Below are 20,131 nucleotides of genomic sequence, written 5' to 3'. Positions count from 1 at the left end.
ACAGCGATGATTATTCATGGTCTGCTGGTCCATCAGTGATGTTTGCAGAAGATGTCGCTGGTCACGCTGTTGGCAGACCTTATAATTTTCTATGCTCCCAGAAAGTTACTACTGCGGCTAATGACACTGATGTTAAAAGATTATTCCTTGTAAAGGTGAATTTTAATCTGGGATTTGCAGCATGTAAAAATCTGATTTATGCTCGTGGGAGATTTAGCTGTGCAATACCACTGTCACATATCTTTGGTTTTTGCAGAAATGATTGAAAAGTTATCTTCGGGGCAAAACATACAGTTGCTCTCATTCGAAAATCCACGGATGACGATGCTATCTGGCATGCTGAAGGAGTTGATCCAGTTGCAACTGCAGCACTTCATTGAAATGTGACACTGATAAAACTTTCATTGTGGATGCCAGTAATGTCACCATCTCTCACTGAAGAACAATGACTGCTCTCTTTTATGGACATCGGCGGCAAATCAACGTTATCATGGTGGACAATGACTACAGACTCGATCACGAGTACAACTGTTGGCACAGTTGCATGGCAGATCGCATCACAGCAGGGAGTTTCAGCACTCTGACATGTATTTATAGCTTTTCAAGATATCTGATGAAAGAATTCTCAAATACGAAATCATATGGTATTGACCCACTTGGGGTTTGTGAAGTTTCTTTCAGGATAAATGGACATCAAGAACCGTCTGAAAAAGTGCTGCTGGATTTTGAAAATAGTCATGTTGCACATGCTTATCATCGTTTGATGACATTCATGGGGTGTGATCAGAATATAGATTCTGGATTGCAAATGTCCAATCTACTACTTCAAGCTAGAACATCTAAATTTGTTTAGACAGTCAGTTGTTGATATACATTTTCGAGCTCGAGTAAGTGCACTAACAGCCGGTGTTGCTGATTATAGAGTAATCACTGTCATACTCTCAGACAAAACAGTGTTGCTTGAAGGTGTTGGGGGATGAATGAGAGTTATTGATGCCCCAGTAGAAAACATGTAAATGTTTTCCAAACATGTAACTAAATCACTCATGATATTATAATGTCATATCATCATGTTAGTGTCAGTCTGACTCCTGGTCAGATTAAAAAGATACAATTAGCATAACAAAAAAAATTCTGGAATAAAAATATTGCTGAAATCAGAACAGATCGCAGGTGGTCCAAATAAACTATCACTGACTGAACGTCAACTTGAGCACTTAAATGATGCCCAACAATCGAAAACCGGTGTACAACTTGATCTGTCTGTGGGTGCCACCGAAGATGCAGTCAAGACAGGTGGTATATTACTACTTCTTGCAGCTATACCAGCATTAATGGCCACTGCAGCCCCAGCTGTTGCAAAAGCAGCTGCACTTGGTGCTGTTGGAACTGCTGCTGAGATCGCACTAAAGAAAGCAACAGGTCTTGGAATCAAGACTTCCCAAAAAAATCAACAGGGAAAGGTCTGAGACTGCCAGGAACTCACCATTCATGGTATGGTCAGTCCTCGGGGAATGGTCTAAGACTTCCCAGGACACTTCGCTGATTCTTCCTATGTCTAATTTTCATTTACTTGATGCTGCTAAATGATTAAATGTAAGAAGCTTCAGAGGTGTTTATATGCATGACCTATTACCAAAACAACCGAACTGTATTGAAACCGGTATCAATAATCTTGATGGAAGTTCAGGTCCAGGCACTCACTGGGTTGCATTCGCAATTGATCCATGTGGAGTTGTATGTTTTTATTCATATGGGTTGGTGCCACCAAAAGAATTTTTAAAATATGTCAGCAGACTTCAAAACACTCTGATCTGGTATTTAACATTACCAACACAGACAATAGCTGACCTGCCAGTATGTGGCTGTGAAGTACTTGGTGTACTCAATGCTGTGTCAAGGTTCCTGATACCACCTCATGAAGTCGTGCACAAGTATACCACCAGATGGTTGTTCATTTTAAACAAGTTTTAGTATAATATACAATGGTAGATATTTACAGAAGATCTACTCTGAGTAAGACTCAGGGCAAACCTCAATGTGACTTATCCAAACCTCAAGGTGACTTCTCCAAATATGTAACCCATGACCAGGTCAAGAATGAACTTGCTGATCTTTTGAGTCTCGCAAATGTGGATAAACAAGGACAATTAAAGATGAGCAATATCCCATTGACAGATATTATTCTGCGGGTTCCAGATGCAACCTGAGATTACCTTGCTGTATTTACTAACAACGGTAAAATTAAAAACTCGGAGGAATCAATTTTAACACTCATGGTAGAGATTACTGGATGCATCAGAAGAATTAGACATATTATGTATAGCGATCTCAACATGAATAAAAATGATGTGGCAAGAAAAGGATATGTAGACAGCAACCACAACACGATCAAAACAGAGATCAATGATTATTTACTTTACCGCCAGTGATACTATGACTGGTTCTCTCAATATGGCTAATAATAAGATTGCTGGTCTTAGAGAACCAGAATCAAACAATGACAATGCAACGAAGAAATATGTTGACAATATCAACATCCCGATGATGACATTGTTAATGACAATCAGTGATGGAATGACCACATTTAGATCTGAATATTCTAATCATATAAATGCATTTGTATACTTTCGTAGAAACACAAATAGAACCATTAATGAATTTTTGGGAAATCCAGTGGTTATTGATATTAAACTCTCTGACATAAAAAAAAATACTGACAGTGTAGTTCATGCAGTAATGTCTCGATCAGCATTATGATCACCAGTCAATAAATCAATCAAACATCATGCTGAGGTTACTGGCATATACAGATTTTCAATGCTTGGCACTACGACATTTACGATATCTACCACAATTTCATGGCGTTGTCCACTAATTGGATCCTCTGGATCTATGTTAGTGATGCTGGAGCAAAACAACAGTGAAACATTTGGGAAGAAAAAGACTTAGGCTTTTTGTACTATTGCTGTCTTGAATTAATTGCTAAACTACCACCTACTTAAAATTTAATGAACTCCCCAATCGACATTCAGATTTCAGACACAAGCAAGTGTGTTCGTGGCATACCCAACTGAAAAATATCATCGATGAGTATACAGTAAAACAAAAAATACCACAGACACGTCGTTGTTATTGATATAATTGTATACTATGCATCTGTGGTCATCACTAGAACAGTAACGGTCATTGGCATATTATCGGTGTCATACGTGATAGCACCAGTGATAGGAATTGGTGTTTCATTTGCAACAGGATTGCTGGTATTCTTAATATCATCGCAAAAAAATATCGACTTACACGGTTGATAAACTACACGAGTATACAATAAAGTTGCACACTGCAACACACACATACTTCAAATTATCGTCATTGATATCATCAGGTCTCAGCAGTGGAATAATATCAGATCAAGAGTTCACAGAAATGATTAAGATTTACCATGAGGCAATGACTGTCAGAATCTATGAAAAACGATATAAAAACCCCGATTTAAAACATCGGGATTTAGTATCAGGGTTTAAATAATAATGTCATCATTGCAAGAATTGCTACAACAGATCATCACTAATACAACACCTTTGAAAACCATGATGATATCAGCAAGCTCAACCAATCCTGAATTCATCGTTAGCTTTCCAACTGCAATTCCAGTGAAGGAAATAGCACTAGCACAATCATGAGTATATCATAGTTGGCCAAATATTAGATCAAAGTCATTCAGTGGGTTTCAAGTAAGTAATTCACTGGTATTTGCATATAAAAATTAACCTGATGGAACACCAGACTGGAATGTTGTGAGTCTACCTATGGGCAGTTATCAAATTGAACAGATCAACAATGAATTCCAATGCAGAATCAAATCTATTATAGGAAAAGAATCCAAAATTGCTATCACTGTTCATGAACCAACATTATCAGCCACAATAGAAATACATTCTTCGATTATGCCATCGATATATATCAGTCATCGATTAGATTTGTGTTAGGATGGCCAGAAATACCTCAAGAACCACAATTACTACAACCTCATCGTGATGACTACAATGAAACAGATATTTTTTAAAGTTTCCAGTGGAGAATATTTTATTGTGTCTCATGATGAAAAGCTTCCTGTGTTAAAACACCCACTTCATAGTTTTGACAAGGATATAAATTTAATCATCAATGCAGAGTTTATTAAATAATTTGCTGTAGCAATCAGGCCTGAACTCACTCAGACATACACTGACCTAAAAATTTTGTTTTCCAGTATAACACAACATTACGGCGAAGATATGCATCATCAAATCACTGAAACAGTACAACATTTAAATCAGGTTAGATCAGACTTGAGATTTGTTAACAAAGTTATCGTTGAAACCGTGAAAGCTGATGATGATTTAAAACAGTTATTTTTAAAACACTATGCGATTGCAGATAATTTATTTCAAGATAAACATCTTATGCCTGATCTTGAAATACCCGAGACAATGTCAGTAGGTGACCTCATTGAAGAATTATTGCCGTGTGGAGAAAAGTAGCTGTACCAGCAAAAATCCTCAAGCAAAAAAATGTCCATATAGTGGAGGTCATCATATATCATCATATCAATGATCACAGTCAGTCTTATATGTGATGAAATTGATGGCAGCAATCAAGTAGAAAAATCCAATCAGGCCCAGCAGGGATATATTGTATATACATTCACACCTCAAACACCCCCTGGATTTTTTATTGTGTTAGAACTTGTTAACCCAGCTTATGTGTGATGTCATAATCTGCTATTATCACGGATACATTTCAAACTTACTGACCAGACTGGACACCTTCTTGATTTGCGAGGAGAATTTTTTAATATAAATCTGTACGTATGTTTGCAGAACATCATTGTAGATCTTCATGTTCGTAGAAAATTTTGTAAAATCTTTTTCTGAGTCGAAGTTGGCATTTGCAAATGCTACAAACAATTATTTATGTGGTATTATATATGTACCAACATGCGAGAGTTTTTGTATACAACAAAGAGGTACTTAAAGTGCCTCCAAACAATCTTGACACTATCCACCTTTGACAAAGTCAAGGCAGAAAAATTTAGTGTTAATATACTTATTGATGAATATGGCGATGAAAAATTGTTGTTAACACAGGAATAGTTAAATGAACTGCAACAAGAACATATTACAATTGTGTGCGATAGAGATCAAATTCTGAATTATGCACATTCTTGCCTTAAATTTGATAAGCTTAAAAAATATTATCAGAATAAAAATAAATATAATCTGATTCTGATTAAATGTTTTAATTCAGAACAACAACAAAAAATATTTTTTTGTGTGACTATGATCAGAAATGAATTATTCCCCAATGACTTCATTTTTGACGTCACCAGTTTCATACTTTCACTTTGTTAAGCTGTTACCAGTGACATTGTCACTACTTTCACTTTCACAATCACTAGTGACTTTCACTTTTACTTTTACACAATGCCTTCATCATCGACATAATCTTTCTCAGCTGTCTTACACGGATATTCACAATCTTTTTCGTTTTGTATTCGTGAGACAGTTCTGATCTAATTTTCTCACTTGCATATGTGAGTGAAACAAATTGTTCAACTTATGTGTCTTCGACGGTTGCCAACGACTGTGTCATTGACAGCTGGAGCAATTTAATGAACCAGTACTTGACTGGTAATGTATGTCTGCCCTGGTATCTTTGTTCCAGAAGTGATTAAAAATCACAAATAATTTTTTTAGGATAAGTTTATTAGAAATTTGTATATGTTCATCATGTAATTTTTCAATCGCAGAAATAATAGCATTAATAATTTCGAAATTCATTATATGATAAATATCTGTTTAAAATAAAAAATATTTACACAACACATTTTTACATTATATATAATCTTAATTCTATGAATGGCACAAATCCCAGTTGAACCCCTAGATTACCAAATGATATTCAAGCAGGTCCAAAGGGTAATTCAAAATATTTACACAACACATATATACACAGCTCCCAGTTGAATCCCTAGATTACCAAACAATATTCTAGCAGGTCCAGAGGGTGATATGAAATATTTACACAACAATTTTTACATTAGATATAATCTTAATTCTATGGATGGCACAAATCCCAGTTGAACCCCTAGATTACCAAATGATATTTGAGCAGGTCCAGAGGGTAATTCGAAATATTTACACAACACATATATACACAACTCCCAGTTGAATCCCTAGATTACCAAACGATATTCTAGCAGGTCCAGAGGGTGATATGAAATATTTACACAACACATATTTACACTATATATAATCGTAATTCTATGGATGGCACAACTCCCAGTTGAACCCCTAGATTACCGAACAATATTCTAGCAGGTCCAGAGGTTATATACATCTATTTACATATATACATACAACCCAGAGAATCCCTAGATTGCTAAACGACATTCTTGCAGATCAGAGGTTATATAAATATATACAGTTATTTACATATATACATACACCACCACCAGGGGCCCTCCTCTACGATCAACTGATTTATGCTGGTAACTGAAAATTTGATGCACACCTCCTCCAAAATCAACCCAGGGAGAGTGCAAAATAGCAGCCACCACATGGTGACCTGGTGGGAAAGTGTACATAAATTTTCAGTTATCATTCTATTTTTCTGTTGAATTTTGAGCATCATCAGGTGTTTATCCAAAAGTAATAGGGGTTATATACTGTATAAGCTGACCAATACTTGGAAATCCAAAAGTAGCTCACACAATGGCTGTGGCTTATTTGCTGTTTATATTTTTCTTTTTTCTTAATTATTATCCCTGACAAAATCTTGAGGAAGCAAGATTTAGAAAAACAAGGATAATGTTTTTTAAAAAACAAGCAAAATCCATTATTCATTTAGTAAATAAAAATTGTTTATAAGATATATGCTCTACCTTTACCTGACAGAGTTTTATCCCTTGAGGTAGTCATTGACTTAGTCCAATGATGAAGTCATTTTTGTTGAATTTCTCTGTCATACAATAGAGTTTTACTTCAGATTTGAGATAATTTCTTTAAAAAATACCAATTCGGTTATATTATTTGCAACATGATGGAATTTTTTTTAACAAAAACAAATAATTCATTTATAAGCAAATACTATTGTAAAATACAAGTGAGATAAATTTTTAATCACTCTGTCTTTTAACCTGACAGAGTTATCTCCCTTTATTGCAAGACTACAACAACAACAAAAATTTGTCTCAATATTCAGGAGTGGCAGCATACTTAAATATTATTCGCTGTTTGTATTTCTTTGAAAATGTTGATGTTATTTTCTCTGTGACCTGTTTTACTGAAGGCGGGCAAATATTGATATATTTGGCAGCTGCATATATTGAATGAATTTCTATTTCTTCACCTGTCTCTACATTTACAGATATAACTGATCTTGTGCTCTTATCATTATCACTGGTTCCTCCAAATTTTACAATTCTGACTTTTGTAATGGCCCGCAAATTACTCAAAGAATTATGAAGTTTTTGGTTAATGTGATCGATCACAATACTTTTTTTGATTAGCCCGTCAAAACATTCATTCATGAATTTATGACAGTGATACTTTTTTTCCTAATGCCAAACATGAGATAACCAGCATTAGTGACAAAATCGGCTGTTTTATTTGGTCGACAGTTTCTGATAAAAACAATAACCGGTGAGATTTTGTACAAATCAGAATATAATCACAAAGAGCTTCAGTAGAGATCATTGATCATATTGAGCACGTGTGATAGAACATGGTAATATGTTCATTTGTATCAGAAATATCAGTAAAAATGATCCTGTATCTGTGTGGTTGTTTCAAAGTTCAGAATCTGTGAGCGATGATCAGTCTGTATGCAGAGTTATTTCTCATAAATCTGTGAACTATGATCAGTTTGTACAACCTACTGGAGATATTTATCATAGAGAATCTCTCCATGAGGAAATGAAAAATCTCATGCTGAAATATACCAATGATGCTGATGCTGAACAATTACTGAGTTTACCATTATGTCAGTTGGAAACCAACACGGTTTGAATTTTATAAAGATGTGCAGCTAAGCTGTGTCGAATACGGACACAGTGGATTGTGGAATGCTAAATATGATCACAATGAAGTTATCTCCATTGATATGGTTGCATGTTATCCCGGAAGTTTTTTTGGAATGGGAGAGTGTTCTGAGTATTTTAAGCAATTTGACCGTCCAGCACATGAAATGACTGCCTACCAAATCAGAATTAACTGGATTTGCACATAATGAGTCATTTGAGTTTGAGGGAAGTCTTCACACCTTCAGGAAAAGGTTGGGCTCCAATAGTACTATGACACTATATGCTTGATGTTGGAATTTTGGTATCGTTGGTTGTAAGTGAGGCAGTAATATCATATCATACACAGAAATAAGTCTGGTTACTAAAACCCGACGACTCTGTTCTTGAGTCAGGGAAAAAACTATTCTTGATATAATCTTTGAGCATAATCCCAATGAAATTGAATACGAAAATAAACTTGCAAAAAGATCTTGGCAGAAAATAATCGGTAAGTTTACACAAGGATGATCATGTAATCATAAATGACTTTGCATAAGATTAATCATTGACGATGCCGAACTCAATTTTATAATTGCTAATACAACAAAGAAAGATACACTTATAGGCATGAATAGTGCCTTCTTGTCAGATAAAACTAAATTAGGTACAGTTGTGGACTATACTGATGGTGATTCACCACAGTTTATTCATTTAAGATCTTCGATGTTAGCTTATGTTTCGATAAATTTATTATCAATGATACCGGGGTTAGAGTCACAACAGATTCATTTTCTATAAATAAGAAAATATGCAGATTTGTTAAAACAATTTCTTGGCGCTGATGCATCATGGAGTAAATGGAGAATAAAGCAAGAACAGATACTAAATTATTTTCAATCAGCTGACATTGAATCTAAGGAGATATATTATTATGTCACCATTGTCATCAGCACCATTGGTATATAATCCCATAGCTAGACATAAAACCGTTTATCTTAACAGGTGTGGTGGTTCTGGTAAAACAATGCATGCAATCAAATTATTTAGGAATCTTGTCATGGTTGTTTTGACACCTACACATAAACTCGTCAGAGAAATGATCAAACATGAAGTTAAATCTGAAACTTATAGTTGCTTTTGATGGAGATAGGGGGATGAGTGGACTCAATAATGGATGGGTGAAAACACATTCCTGAAATTATTATTTGGGATGAGATGTGTATGGTGTCGCTAGAAATGTTAAAATATTTCTTGATTGGTTATTGACAAAGAATACAGCTGTGATCATGTGTAGCAATCATGGTCAACGGCTGCCTTTCGTTGGGTCATCTCCGCATGGATGGCTAAAAACGTTTGTTGATTATTATGAGGAAATAACTAATTATTACTGAGTGATTGATCCAGAATTAAGGGAGTTAAAAAAATTAATCGGACTACAATCAGAAAAGAATTAGTGTGAAATAATGTGTGAAACAATTCCAGAAACACATCTAAATGATTTTTGGAATATGTGGAGTCCTACAGATCTGATAGTTGCAAGTAGAAAGATAGTTCGTGATACACTTCAACAGCAGTTATTTCTATTGCATGAAGAAACATTTTCAGATCTACCTGTACCATTGTATTATCGCCCAGCAGATACACGACAGCAAAATATTGAAGTTGAGATTCCAGGTTGCGGTGATAAAATCTTGTGTTAAATGATATTGTTTTAGTTCCTGTGAGTGCTGTTGAGAATGTGCTAATGATCAATAAATCTCCATGGATACTATGATATGCTATGATGATTCATTCATCACAAGGAATATCTGTTTCCAGTGCAAATGTTTGGATTGTCGATGATCACATCAAATGGTCAAACATAGTTTTTCTTGCAGTGTCTCGAGTCAGAAGAATGTCTCAGCTGTGGAGGGTTATCATAGACTTCACAGTAAATAATAATCAAACTACCGGTAATGATAATGATGCATTAAAAAAATTAGTTAGTTATCAGCAATGTGTCAATAAAGATAAGCGTGACTTTGATCTCGATGCTGAATTTATCGTGACACTGAAACGACAGAATAATCATTGTGGGAGTTGTGACACAGTAATGTTGTGGCAGTATTCGAATAATAATCCAAGACAGTTTACCATGGATAGAATTAACAGTAGTCTTGGTTGCATGCGCAAAAATGTGATGCTAACCCGTCTTGGATGTAATCGACGTCGGGGTGCTGGTGCACTGCTTTCACAAAAGTAAAGGCGGTGGTAATTGTGTATCTTAAGGAATTACTTGTAATTGTTCACGTTTAAATCCAAGTTTGGGAGCAGTTGAATCTAGTTTGTAGATTGCAGGTCTACCCATGGATCTTACCATGCTGGAAATTTCATGTGTGGTCACACTCCAGACTAGGTTAGTAGCTCTTTTTTTTACCACCTTCAAGTTCACCAGGTTATATAAATATCTTACAGTCACATTACCTAGTACTGGTTGTTTTGAGGAGTCATGTTGTTGTATTGGTATATATTTTTTGTGATCACATTGATGGGTTTCATACAAATTGCACAAGTAATTTCATTATTGAATACAGGTATCACACTTGGTAGTCTTGCAACCCATTCACGAGATATCTTGTCCGCATGAACTTTGTTAAGGGATATTTCCTGCGCATATTGATATCCAAACAATCACTCAGCAAGTGTTTGATTAAATCACTCAATGATTGCCTGATCACGATGAATTGCAGTATGCCCTCATCTGATTTTGATGTTATGTTGTTTCATCATTGACGTTACTGCACCAAGAAATTCTTAGCCAGGATCAACCTGTAGCAACTGTGGCCATTGCAAGCTGCCACATTGATAAATTCATTCAAATGCAGATGCAACTTCAGTTGCTGTTTTTGTTGATAGTGGTTCTGCTTTATTTTATCTACTTGTGATGTCAACAACAGTCAACACGTATATTTGTATGTGCACGATTTACATCTGCCAATTTTAATAGTATCATGCCTGATGAACCTCATTGGGAGTACTGACATCAAAATGTTCCTACTGAATTTTTGTAGGTGGTGGTAGATAAATTTGCCAAATTGCCTTTCGTGTTAACCAATTTGCAGGAACAGAATGTGCAACACCTGCTGCATCAGCAAGTTTACTAATCACTGCTCTACCCCTCCAATATCCTCTTGGGCTATGATAAACCAATTCCATTATTATCATAATAATCTGCCAACTAATTACCAGCCCCTAGCAATAGTTTATGTTTCATCACAGATCTTACCAAAAAATTAGCAAGCGCTTCTCTGAGAGATTTATTTTTTACATCAATTTCACATCTGCAGTATGTCGCTGTTGTGAATCTGGAATTTTATATGCAACATCATGAACATGGAATGCTTGATCAATCACATTTATTGGATACTCTCCATGTCTTGGTTGATTTCGTTTTTCAGGTTGGATATCAAGTTGGGTTCCAAGACCACAATAATTATATCCAGGAAGATGTTTTTCTCCTGGATATTTAGCCCATGAAGCCCCTGGTAATTTTCCCAGTGAAACAGCGATATCTCTGCCTGTTTTATTTGAGATAAATTTGTATTTGCTTGTACCACATTTTACACACTTGCCTGTAAGCGCACACTTTTTATTTTTTGTTATTATTGTTGTTAATCCACTTGTGAGAGTGGATGCTCTGCATTGAACACAATATAAATTCATATTATTTATTATATTTGTACAACATGACTGTCATTGATTTCTCAGTGACACGAAAGCAAGAGCCAATCAAGCATCGTGCAGCACTACCAAATTTTATCAGAGTAATTATCATAGGTCCATCTGGGTCTGGTAAGACTCAATTGCTACTTCACCTGATAATGTTTTGGCTCAGATGGGATAAATTATATTTAGTGGCACCATCTGTAGATAGATGATCAGCAATGTTATGACATGCTTAAAGATTTTAATGCAAAGTCTGAGGACGAGGACATCAGTGATATTATTGATTTTATCACCGACATCAACGATACACCGTAGGTAGATGATCTTGATGGATTTATTAATAGTCTCATAGTATACAAAAACAAAGACATGATTTATATTACTCAGCAATATACACAAATACCTAAAGTGATCAGAGATTACTGCAGTATTTTGGTTGTCTTTAATAGAGTTGATACACATACTCTGCAAAACATCCATCAGACCTGGTGTTCAGGGGACATAGATATGATTAAAATCAGAAACTTCTTTCCAAAAGTGCAAGCTACCCCAAATGGATTTATCACAATAAATTTACATGATCCTCAGTTGCGATGTCATATAGGTATTGATAAAATTTTGGTTGAGAGGCACAGCAGCAGAGAGGGTGATGACAAAACTTGATTGTCCGATGGGTAAAGAAACATGCATAAAAATTTGAGAACACAAGTGTCAAAGATAAAATAACAAAACGAGCTAACCCAATTAGAGAGACCTCTGTCGGTTAGAAGTCTCAGTTTGGCGTTATTGACCTTGTATTTTCGTTTTCATAGGAAGCTTTATTTTCACGAATGGACTTATCTAAACATTTGTATGGTTCACCCTTTCTGTTGCTCTAGTCCAAAAGTATAGAATGTTTCCGAATGAATTCCAGTAAATTGGAATGTACTGATTGATGTACCAGCAGTAGTGAAAGTGCTGATGTACCAATAGTCTTGATATATCACAATGATATAATCCAGAATGTCTGTGAATGAATCCACAATAATCCCAAAGTAGTGCTTTAGTCCAAAAAGTCAGCAGGTCCTGGTTGGAAAGAACAATCTGGCCCCATAAATTAAATGGCCAGTCCCTTGAAGTATACGTGTAGTTAAAATTGAACAAGTATGTATATTCAGCCTTGTGACTGGGTCATTACTTGATTTCTAAATTCAGCATTTGCTCAGTTTTTGGGGTTTTTTTTAAAACAAAAGTGGTTGTCAACTGGAAATCAGTTGTCTAAACCTTAGAGGAATATTTTCATAAATAGTTGTATAAATTTATATCCTACTATCATGGTGATATTGCTCCATCACAGAGTGTTATCATGGAGAGAAAGTGGAGGGATTAAGTCCCCCAACACAATGCATAGGGTTTTGAAAATACATGTGAGCTGTACTGTAGATTAGTTAAAGTGATGTAGAATGTTAATAATTAGTCTTTATGTTTTCTGTTAATATTCTGGTTCTTGCCTGTATGTGATTAGAATTTGACCAGCTGCAGAGCCAGGTTAGTAGCAAACTTTAATGTACATTTTTGATAATTACTTTATACTGTAATTATGGCATGTAATAAATACATTTCACTTTTTTTCTTCACAGATTATGCTTTTTTGCCAATTACATTAGCAGTAATGTTGTGCCTATACCTCAGTTGGGGTAGGCATGTACGTAATTAAATTTAGGTACAAATAGACTTTGGCTGATTTCAAAGTCACAGGTCATTGTCACTGTACCTGTCATGGTGATCTCCATGGTGATTTTGATTTCTCCAGGGCAGGTTTTATTCAGCATTTTTTTTTTTGTGCAATGGCCAGTTGCCTGTCATTCATCAGCCACAAATATGAATTCATTTTAATCAATTCCATTTTGTGGGTATGTCGGAAAAACACCTTGATTAATACCACTTCAGTAACATTGGTTCACCCCCAAATATTACATGTATGTTTAACTAAATTTAGCATGTGGGTATATCTTAACATTGTCTGTAACAGGTTCATTGATCTTTTATTGCTGATACTAGATTTAAGGTTCAAGGACAAAGGTCATGACAAATTAATTATATTGCGCTTATAGGTATCTTGTGAGCATTAGGGATAGTTTTCTTGCATGCCATGAAGTTCTTTAGGCCAGCAGATCACTAGTCCTGTCAAGGGACTCTTGTTTTGTACTGAACAGAATCATGTACTGACACTTATGAATATAAACAAGGGTCTCTCTTTCTCTTTTCGTGAATATTTGCTTTAATACATTGTTTTAACATCAATAATACTATACCTGTTGCTACTGCATAGCTAGTACTTTTCTGGGTGAATACATTCTGACTGAATGATGAAAATTTCATCCTCCCACTGAGGATCCAGAGGCTTCCAGAACAGTGGATGACCCCTGCAAGAGAACCCCACACATATTGGGCATGTGTGCCGGTGCTCTTCATTATTGTTTTGGTTGCCATGTTGTAATGTTGAACATTGCTTGCATGAAGATTTGTGGTTCAAAGAGCAAGTTATTGTCTTGCATGCTATATTCTTCCAAAATGTTAGGATCAACTTTTATCACTGTTTATTTAAGCTTTCATCAGATTTTTTTAGATATTTGTTCTATACACAGAGTTTACATCATAGCATCTTACCTAATTTGTCCATATTATCCATTCTCAGGGCATTAATATTTCAAAGGTGGGTGCAAAGGATAATTGATTCCTCTGAAAAGTATATCCCCACTGCAATGATGAGTAGCGGATATGAAAGAATACAGCTGATCTTTTTACATATTAGAAAGAAAAAGTATGTGTACATAGTAGTTTTGACAGGACTTCTATATTTTGGACCAAATGTAAGCAGTTTGGAGATCAGCATGTGTGTTTCAGAAATGCAAATCTAGTTTTCAGGTAGCCCTATATAATTGCTAACACAAGTTGAGTCCAAGTGCAAACAGCGTAGACCATGATCTGCTGTAGTTTAATGCAGTGGCAGCTTAGGGTCTCTTTAATTTGTTCTAATGATTACTCCTAACAAACTATTGACAGATATCTGTTGGCACATTATGTAACAGCAGATTTGAATCCATGCAGTTTTCAATGGGACCTACTTGTAAGCAAATATATGTGACCTTTATAGGAGATTAGAAGACAATTAATCCACATAATCAGTTGATCCATGTAGCTTTAATTGTCTTTTAGGGTGGCAAAAGTTTCATGCAGAAAGCACATATCGAAGATGAGCCTTCAGCAATTATAGAAATGGCAGTCGAGAAGATGAAAAATAACCTAGGCATAGACAATATCAACCCTGGGGATTGCATCCTCAAATGTATGACTATGGAGGATTATATATATGGAAACCACCTGCTGCATAGATTTAAGGTAATCTTATAGATGTTTGCTAGATTTTGTGACATAATGTCACAGAATGTTCTGATTGATTACAATTATCACCTTAATTAATGTCATGTAATGTTCACTATTGTTGGTGTCACTATGTCACATTGTAAAAACTTTGATATAAAACACTAGTAATGCAACTTACCAACATTATTTAATTATGAGAAAGTCCTTAATGTTTACTGATAGATTTTAGTTATATTGCTCAGTGATGATACATTACTACTTTGCAAATACTGCCATCTCAAACGTGCCTTTACCAACAAGTGATAAAGTCATCTGGCCAGCTAGGTGGTAGTCAGACAAGAATGATCTCCCTTGGACAAAAGGATTGGAGCCAACTCCTGTTCATTCTTGAGTTACTATTTCTGCTTTCTGTCCATGATAGGGAGCTTGCTTTTTTTTAAAAAAGATGTCCACAAGAATGATTTCCACTTATGCCTTTCCTCAAATACATTACCCAATCATAATGCCTTGGGAGTGTTCTGCTACCATGCAAATCCAGCCATCCCAGACTAAAATATTTAGCTGTGAAAGCTAAAAGTTGTCTGCTATATATGTGACCATAGAAAAAACCCAGTGTGGAAAGGAAATTATTTTTATTTCTAAAGCTCAAGTTCTGTCATCCTTGGTATGATGGGTTATTTTACCCTGCATATATAAAACTAACTCAAGACCAAATGAGTTTCTTGTGCATTTTGGATGCTGCATTTTTTCAAGCAGTTGCTAATAGCATAACATTTGAGTGTAACTATTCCCTTGCTGACATTATCCAAGTCATGGGGTCAAAGTCATTGACATTATCCAAGCCATGGGGTCAAAGTCATTGACATTATCCAAGCCATGGGGTCAAAGTCATTGACATTATCCAAGCCATGGGGTCAAAGTCATTGACATTATCCAAGCCATGGGGTCAAAGTCATTGACAGCGTTCGTTAGTCTTTACCTCGAATACCTTTTCATCCCTAAAGGCTCAGTTTGACCTGGTGGGACATGTGACAGCAGCACAGTAAGGAATGCTGTTTGGACCATTCAGCAGTTACTTGGTGAAATGGCTGCACAACTTCTGCAGGATGTACAAGGAGCAAAATTGTCAGTGGAAGCCACATCGAGACATATCTGTGAATGTGTGTGTGCTAACTCTAGGCTGTTTCTCAGATGTGACTTGAAGCTGTTCCATGTACATTAGGAACCAGAGATCGGTCATTCTCCAGGACCAGCCAGGGATGTAACTCCCTCCACTAAGTACCTATGTTCTGAGTGTATTATGATTGGGTGATGTATTTGAATAAGAAAAAAGTTTTGGAGCAAAATATGTTTCTTTGAATATACTCACGCAGTCATAATATGGATGAACCTCCCAGCTTCACCCCAGTCATAATATGGGCAAACCTCCCAGCCTCACCCCAGTCATAATATGGGCAAAACTCCCAACCTCACCCCAGTCATAATATGGGCAAACCTCCCAGCCTCACCCCAGTGATAATATGGGCAGACCTCCCAGCCTCACCCAGTTAGATTTTTAAAACTTGAATGAGTGTGCATATCTGCACCAGTACCAAGTGAAGAATGGATGGGATTTGGTGCCTATCCATTGAAAGGGAGATAACTCTTGCCTGAATTCCACCTAGGTGGGTAAGTGATTTTTTCCACTTCTTGTGCTTTAGGCAATCTTGGGAGGACTGTATTTGCAAGGTGGCAGTAGTTCTCAAAATATAGAATGATTGGACGGTGTTATTGATGAAGCATACTTTACTAAATATTATTGATAGTTGAAATTTGTGTTCGTTTGACATAAAGTCAATGAAAACTATAGAAATATGCAATGTGTAATTTGCTATAGAGTTTATGGCATATCAGAATTATTCAATTTCTGTAATAAATTTCATATCAAATGAATACTTTTATAGATTTTATGAAATCCTTTAAATCTCATGACAACTAATTCAAGCAATTAAATTGATGTTATATTTTGATATTATTTAATATAAACTCACGATGTTAGGCAGGGTATAGAGTGTAAGGTCAGAGACTGTTTAAATGTAATACAAGGTTTTATGCAGGGTATGCTATTGGTTTGGTTTGGAGCTTTATGGTTCAGTAACACAAGTAGGTTATTTAGTTTCTGATGCAATTGGAGTAAAGTGCATTGCCCAGTGATAATACACCATGGTAGCTGGCCCAGGCAGATCAGATGGTAGGATTTGAACTCACACCCTTTTGATCATGAGCCTGGCAAGCTATCCACTGGGCCAGCTTGGTATTAAGTGTAAAATACAGCATTAGTGTACATTTATTTTTATATAGCTAAATAAATGCCTTCATTATCAAAGTCATGGGTGGGCTCAACATGCAGCCCATGACCTGCTTCTTGTTTGTGATTCATTAAGTTAAACTGTATTTTCTGTTAATTGTTATGAATACTTATATTATATGCCCATATTCTATTAAATGTTATAAATTCTTATATATGTGCTCCATTTTCTATTAAATGTTGTAGAGTTTTATATTACGTGCCCATATGTTATTAAATGTTATTAACTCTTAAATATTTCAAATGAAATAAATTAATCTTATCGATAATCACAGTATTTTGCTTGTAAAGGATAACAGAAAGAAAATGAACATTGTTTCATAGACCCAAATGTCTTTTATGAGTTTTTATGTCATTTACTGCATGTTTGGCAGAGTTATGGCCCCTGTTGATTAACTCTTATACCTGTACATCAAACATTGCTTATATTGATGAGTCCTTGAAGGAATTGGATTTCAGGCAGTCCATGTCATCACTTAGAGGAGTTATGGACCCTGTCGATTAACTCTTATACCTGTACATGGGATATTGCTTGTATTGATGAGTCCTTGAAGGAATTTAATTTTAAACAGTCCATGTCATCACTTACAGGAGTTATGGACCCTGTCGATTTACTCTTATACCTGTACATGGGACATTGCTTGTATTGATGAGTCCTTGAAGGAATTCGATTTCAAGGAGTCCATGTCATCACTTAGAGGAGTTATGGCCCCTGAATGCCCATCTTCTAACTTTGGTTTAGCAACGAAAATTCCTCAGTTTAAGGATATGAGAGCAAATTGTAGTGAGTGGTCCCTTTGCAAATCGTCCAGGACTAATACCTCTAGTTATACTTACAGTATATACTCACTAATAAGTCAAGTCTGACTGCAAACTGCACAAATCCAGATCTGCGATTGCATAATGAGATGGCAGATCTTGGTTGATGCAGTTTGTTATGAGTAGTTAGTAGAGGAAACAACATGGACCCTGATCTGCTGGTGTATTATCCAGTGGCATATTTGGGTGTACATTTGCAGTTGGACTGAACTTGTACATGAGTATATATGGTAATATCATGGTATTGATAATGATTTTACGATGCACAGTTTATCTAGTAATGAAATCACAACTTGTTTCCATGGCTGTTCATATTTTCCCAAATAACTTTAAGTCAATGCTATCCATGCATAAATGCAATTGTCACACATAATTTATTGTTTATTTAATTCTTAAATGTGATGCATATATTTATTTAACCATCAAAGACATGTATATTTAGTATTATAATGATCTCCTGAGATTATTTCCGCTTATGAATTAAATATATATGTTCTTTGAGAACTTGTTACTAATGAGAACTGCAAGCCTGATTTAAAAAATGTAACTAATACAGTAATCTGATTGGTTGAATTTAAAAGACATTGATCTGATTGGCTGACATAAAATTGACTGATTTAAACATGAGGTGCCAATGAATATCATATCATTGACCCCACCCAACTTTATGCATTCTGAATTTTCCTGTTGTGAATTAAGTAGCTGTATATATAAATATGTTGTTAAACATGAATTATATTTTTGTTTTTTTCCAATCTGGTTATTTTGTTACATTTACAAGAAGTACATGCCAATGCAATTTTTTTCCAGTTCATTGTATTACATTTAGTTCAGTGCATTTCATTTTAGTAGGTAAAACATTCAAATTTTCTGAAAATTTTGCTTTGCTGAAAATTACCCCGAATCCATGTAGAAGTGTCAACTGTACATGGTTTTCTTTTAATGTTGGTGTTGAATGCCATGCATTTTATATCTAAACAATATAATTCTTTTTACATGGCCAAAATATATGAGTTCACATAGAAGATTAGTGATGATTATTCTCAGTTTGTTGGTGTGTTCTTTCAAAAGACTTGGACCCACTAATATGTTGCATATTATATATTTACTGGTATATTGGGTTCAGTGTGAGAAGTGTCAATCTCAGGTAACTGAGAAAAAAGTAGTGTCAGATTATAACTATAATTTTTTTAAATTTTGTACGATTTTGTAAATTTTTGCATTTCTATTGCATCTTTGCAGTATATATATGAATGTTTGCAAAGACGTATGGCACCTGAGTTTTGCCTTAAAGACAAGAGGAATATATTTTCTTTTGGTAAGTTGTTTCCTCAGCCACAAATTTTGGCATCATACAAATAGAACTTGTTTTTTCATATTGGGTGTTTTTATTTTTTCATATTATGTGATTGGAACCAAATAAGGATATGGATTGATCTAGCAATCTGTAACAAAGTCAGTGATGCACCAGTATCGAGCTGTCTTGGGGACATTATATATACCGTCGTTTCCCTAGAAAGATCAAGAAATGGGGATTTGTTAAATTTAGGAGCGGGGGAGGGGGCAATGGTACTTTGAAGTTGGAAAATGTCACCTTCTCAAATACCCTCATTGGCTGAATCCGAGACTCGAACCCACGCAGAGGTGAGATGGCAGTGATCCGTAATGGAGAGTGCTTTAGACCACTTGGCCGCTTGGGGCCCTGATGAATCATAGTGAGATTGATGATGATGAATCATAGTGAGATTGATGATGATGGATCATGGTGAGATTGATAATGAGTCCTGATCAGATTGATGATGAATCATGGTGAGATTGATGATGAATCATAGTGAGATTGATGATGAATC

At 35.5% G+C, this 20,131-nt stretch overlaps 1 protein-coding gene across 3 annotated transcripts in view; it reads left to right on the top strand.

The window, feature by feature from the left end:
* LOC149782051 (phosphatidylinositol 4,5-bisphosphate 3-kinase catalytic subunit beta isoform-like) overlaps positions 1–20,131 on the top strand; it is a 143,772-nt gene that overhangs the window by 54,616 nt on the left and 69,025 nt on the right. For all 3 annotated transcript variants that reach the window (XM_089933458.1, XM_089933459.1, XM_089933460.1), the window contains exons 7-8: positions 14,948–15,130; positions 19,524–19,599. In XM_089933458.1, coding sequence (XP_089789584.1) covers positions 14,948–15,130; positions 19,524–19,599 — 259 coding nt within the window. The remainder of the gene's footprint in view (positions 1–14,947; positions 15,131–19,523; positions 19,600–20,131) is intronic.

The sequence above is a fragment of the Sinohyriopsis cumingii genome, chromosome 15 (genome assembly GCF_028554795.1).
Source record: "Sinohyriopsis cumingii isolate HCF-2022 chromosome 15, ASM2855479v2, whole genome shotgun sequence".
NCBI classification, from domain to species: domain Eukaryota; kingdom Metazoa; phylum Mollusca; class Bivalvia; order Unionida; family Unionidae; genus Sinohyriopsis; species Sinohyriopsis cumingii.
Note: the sequence above shows the minus strand (reverse complement) of the source record. Positions and strands in the feature narration are given on the sequence as shown.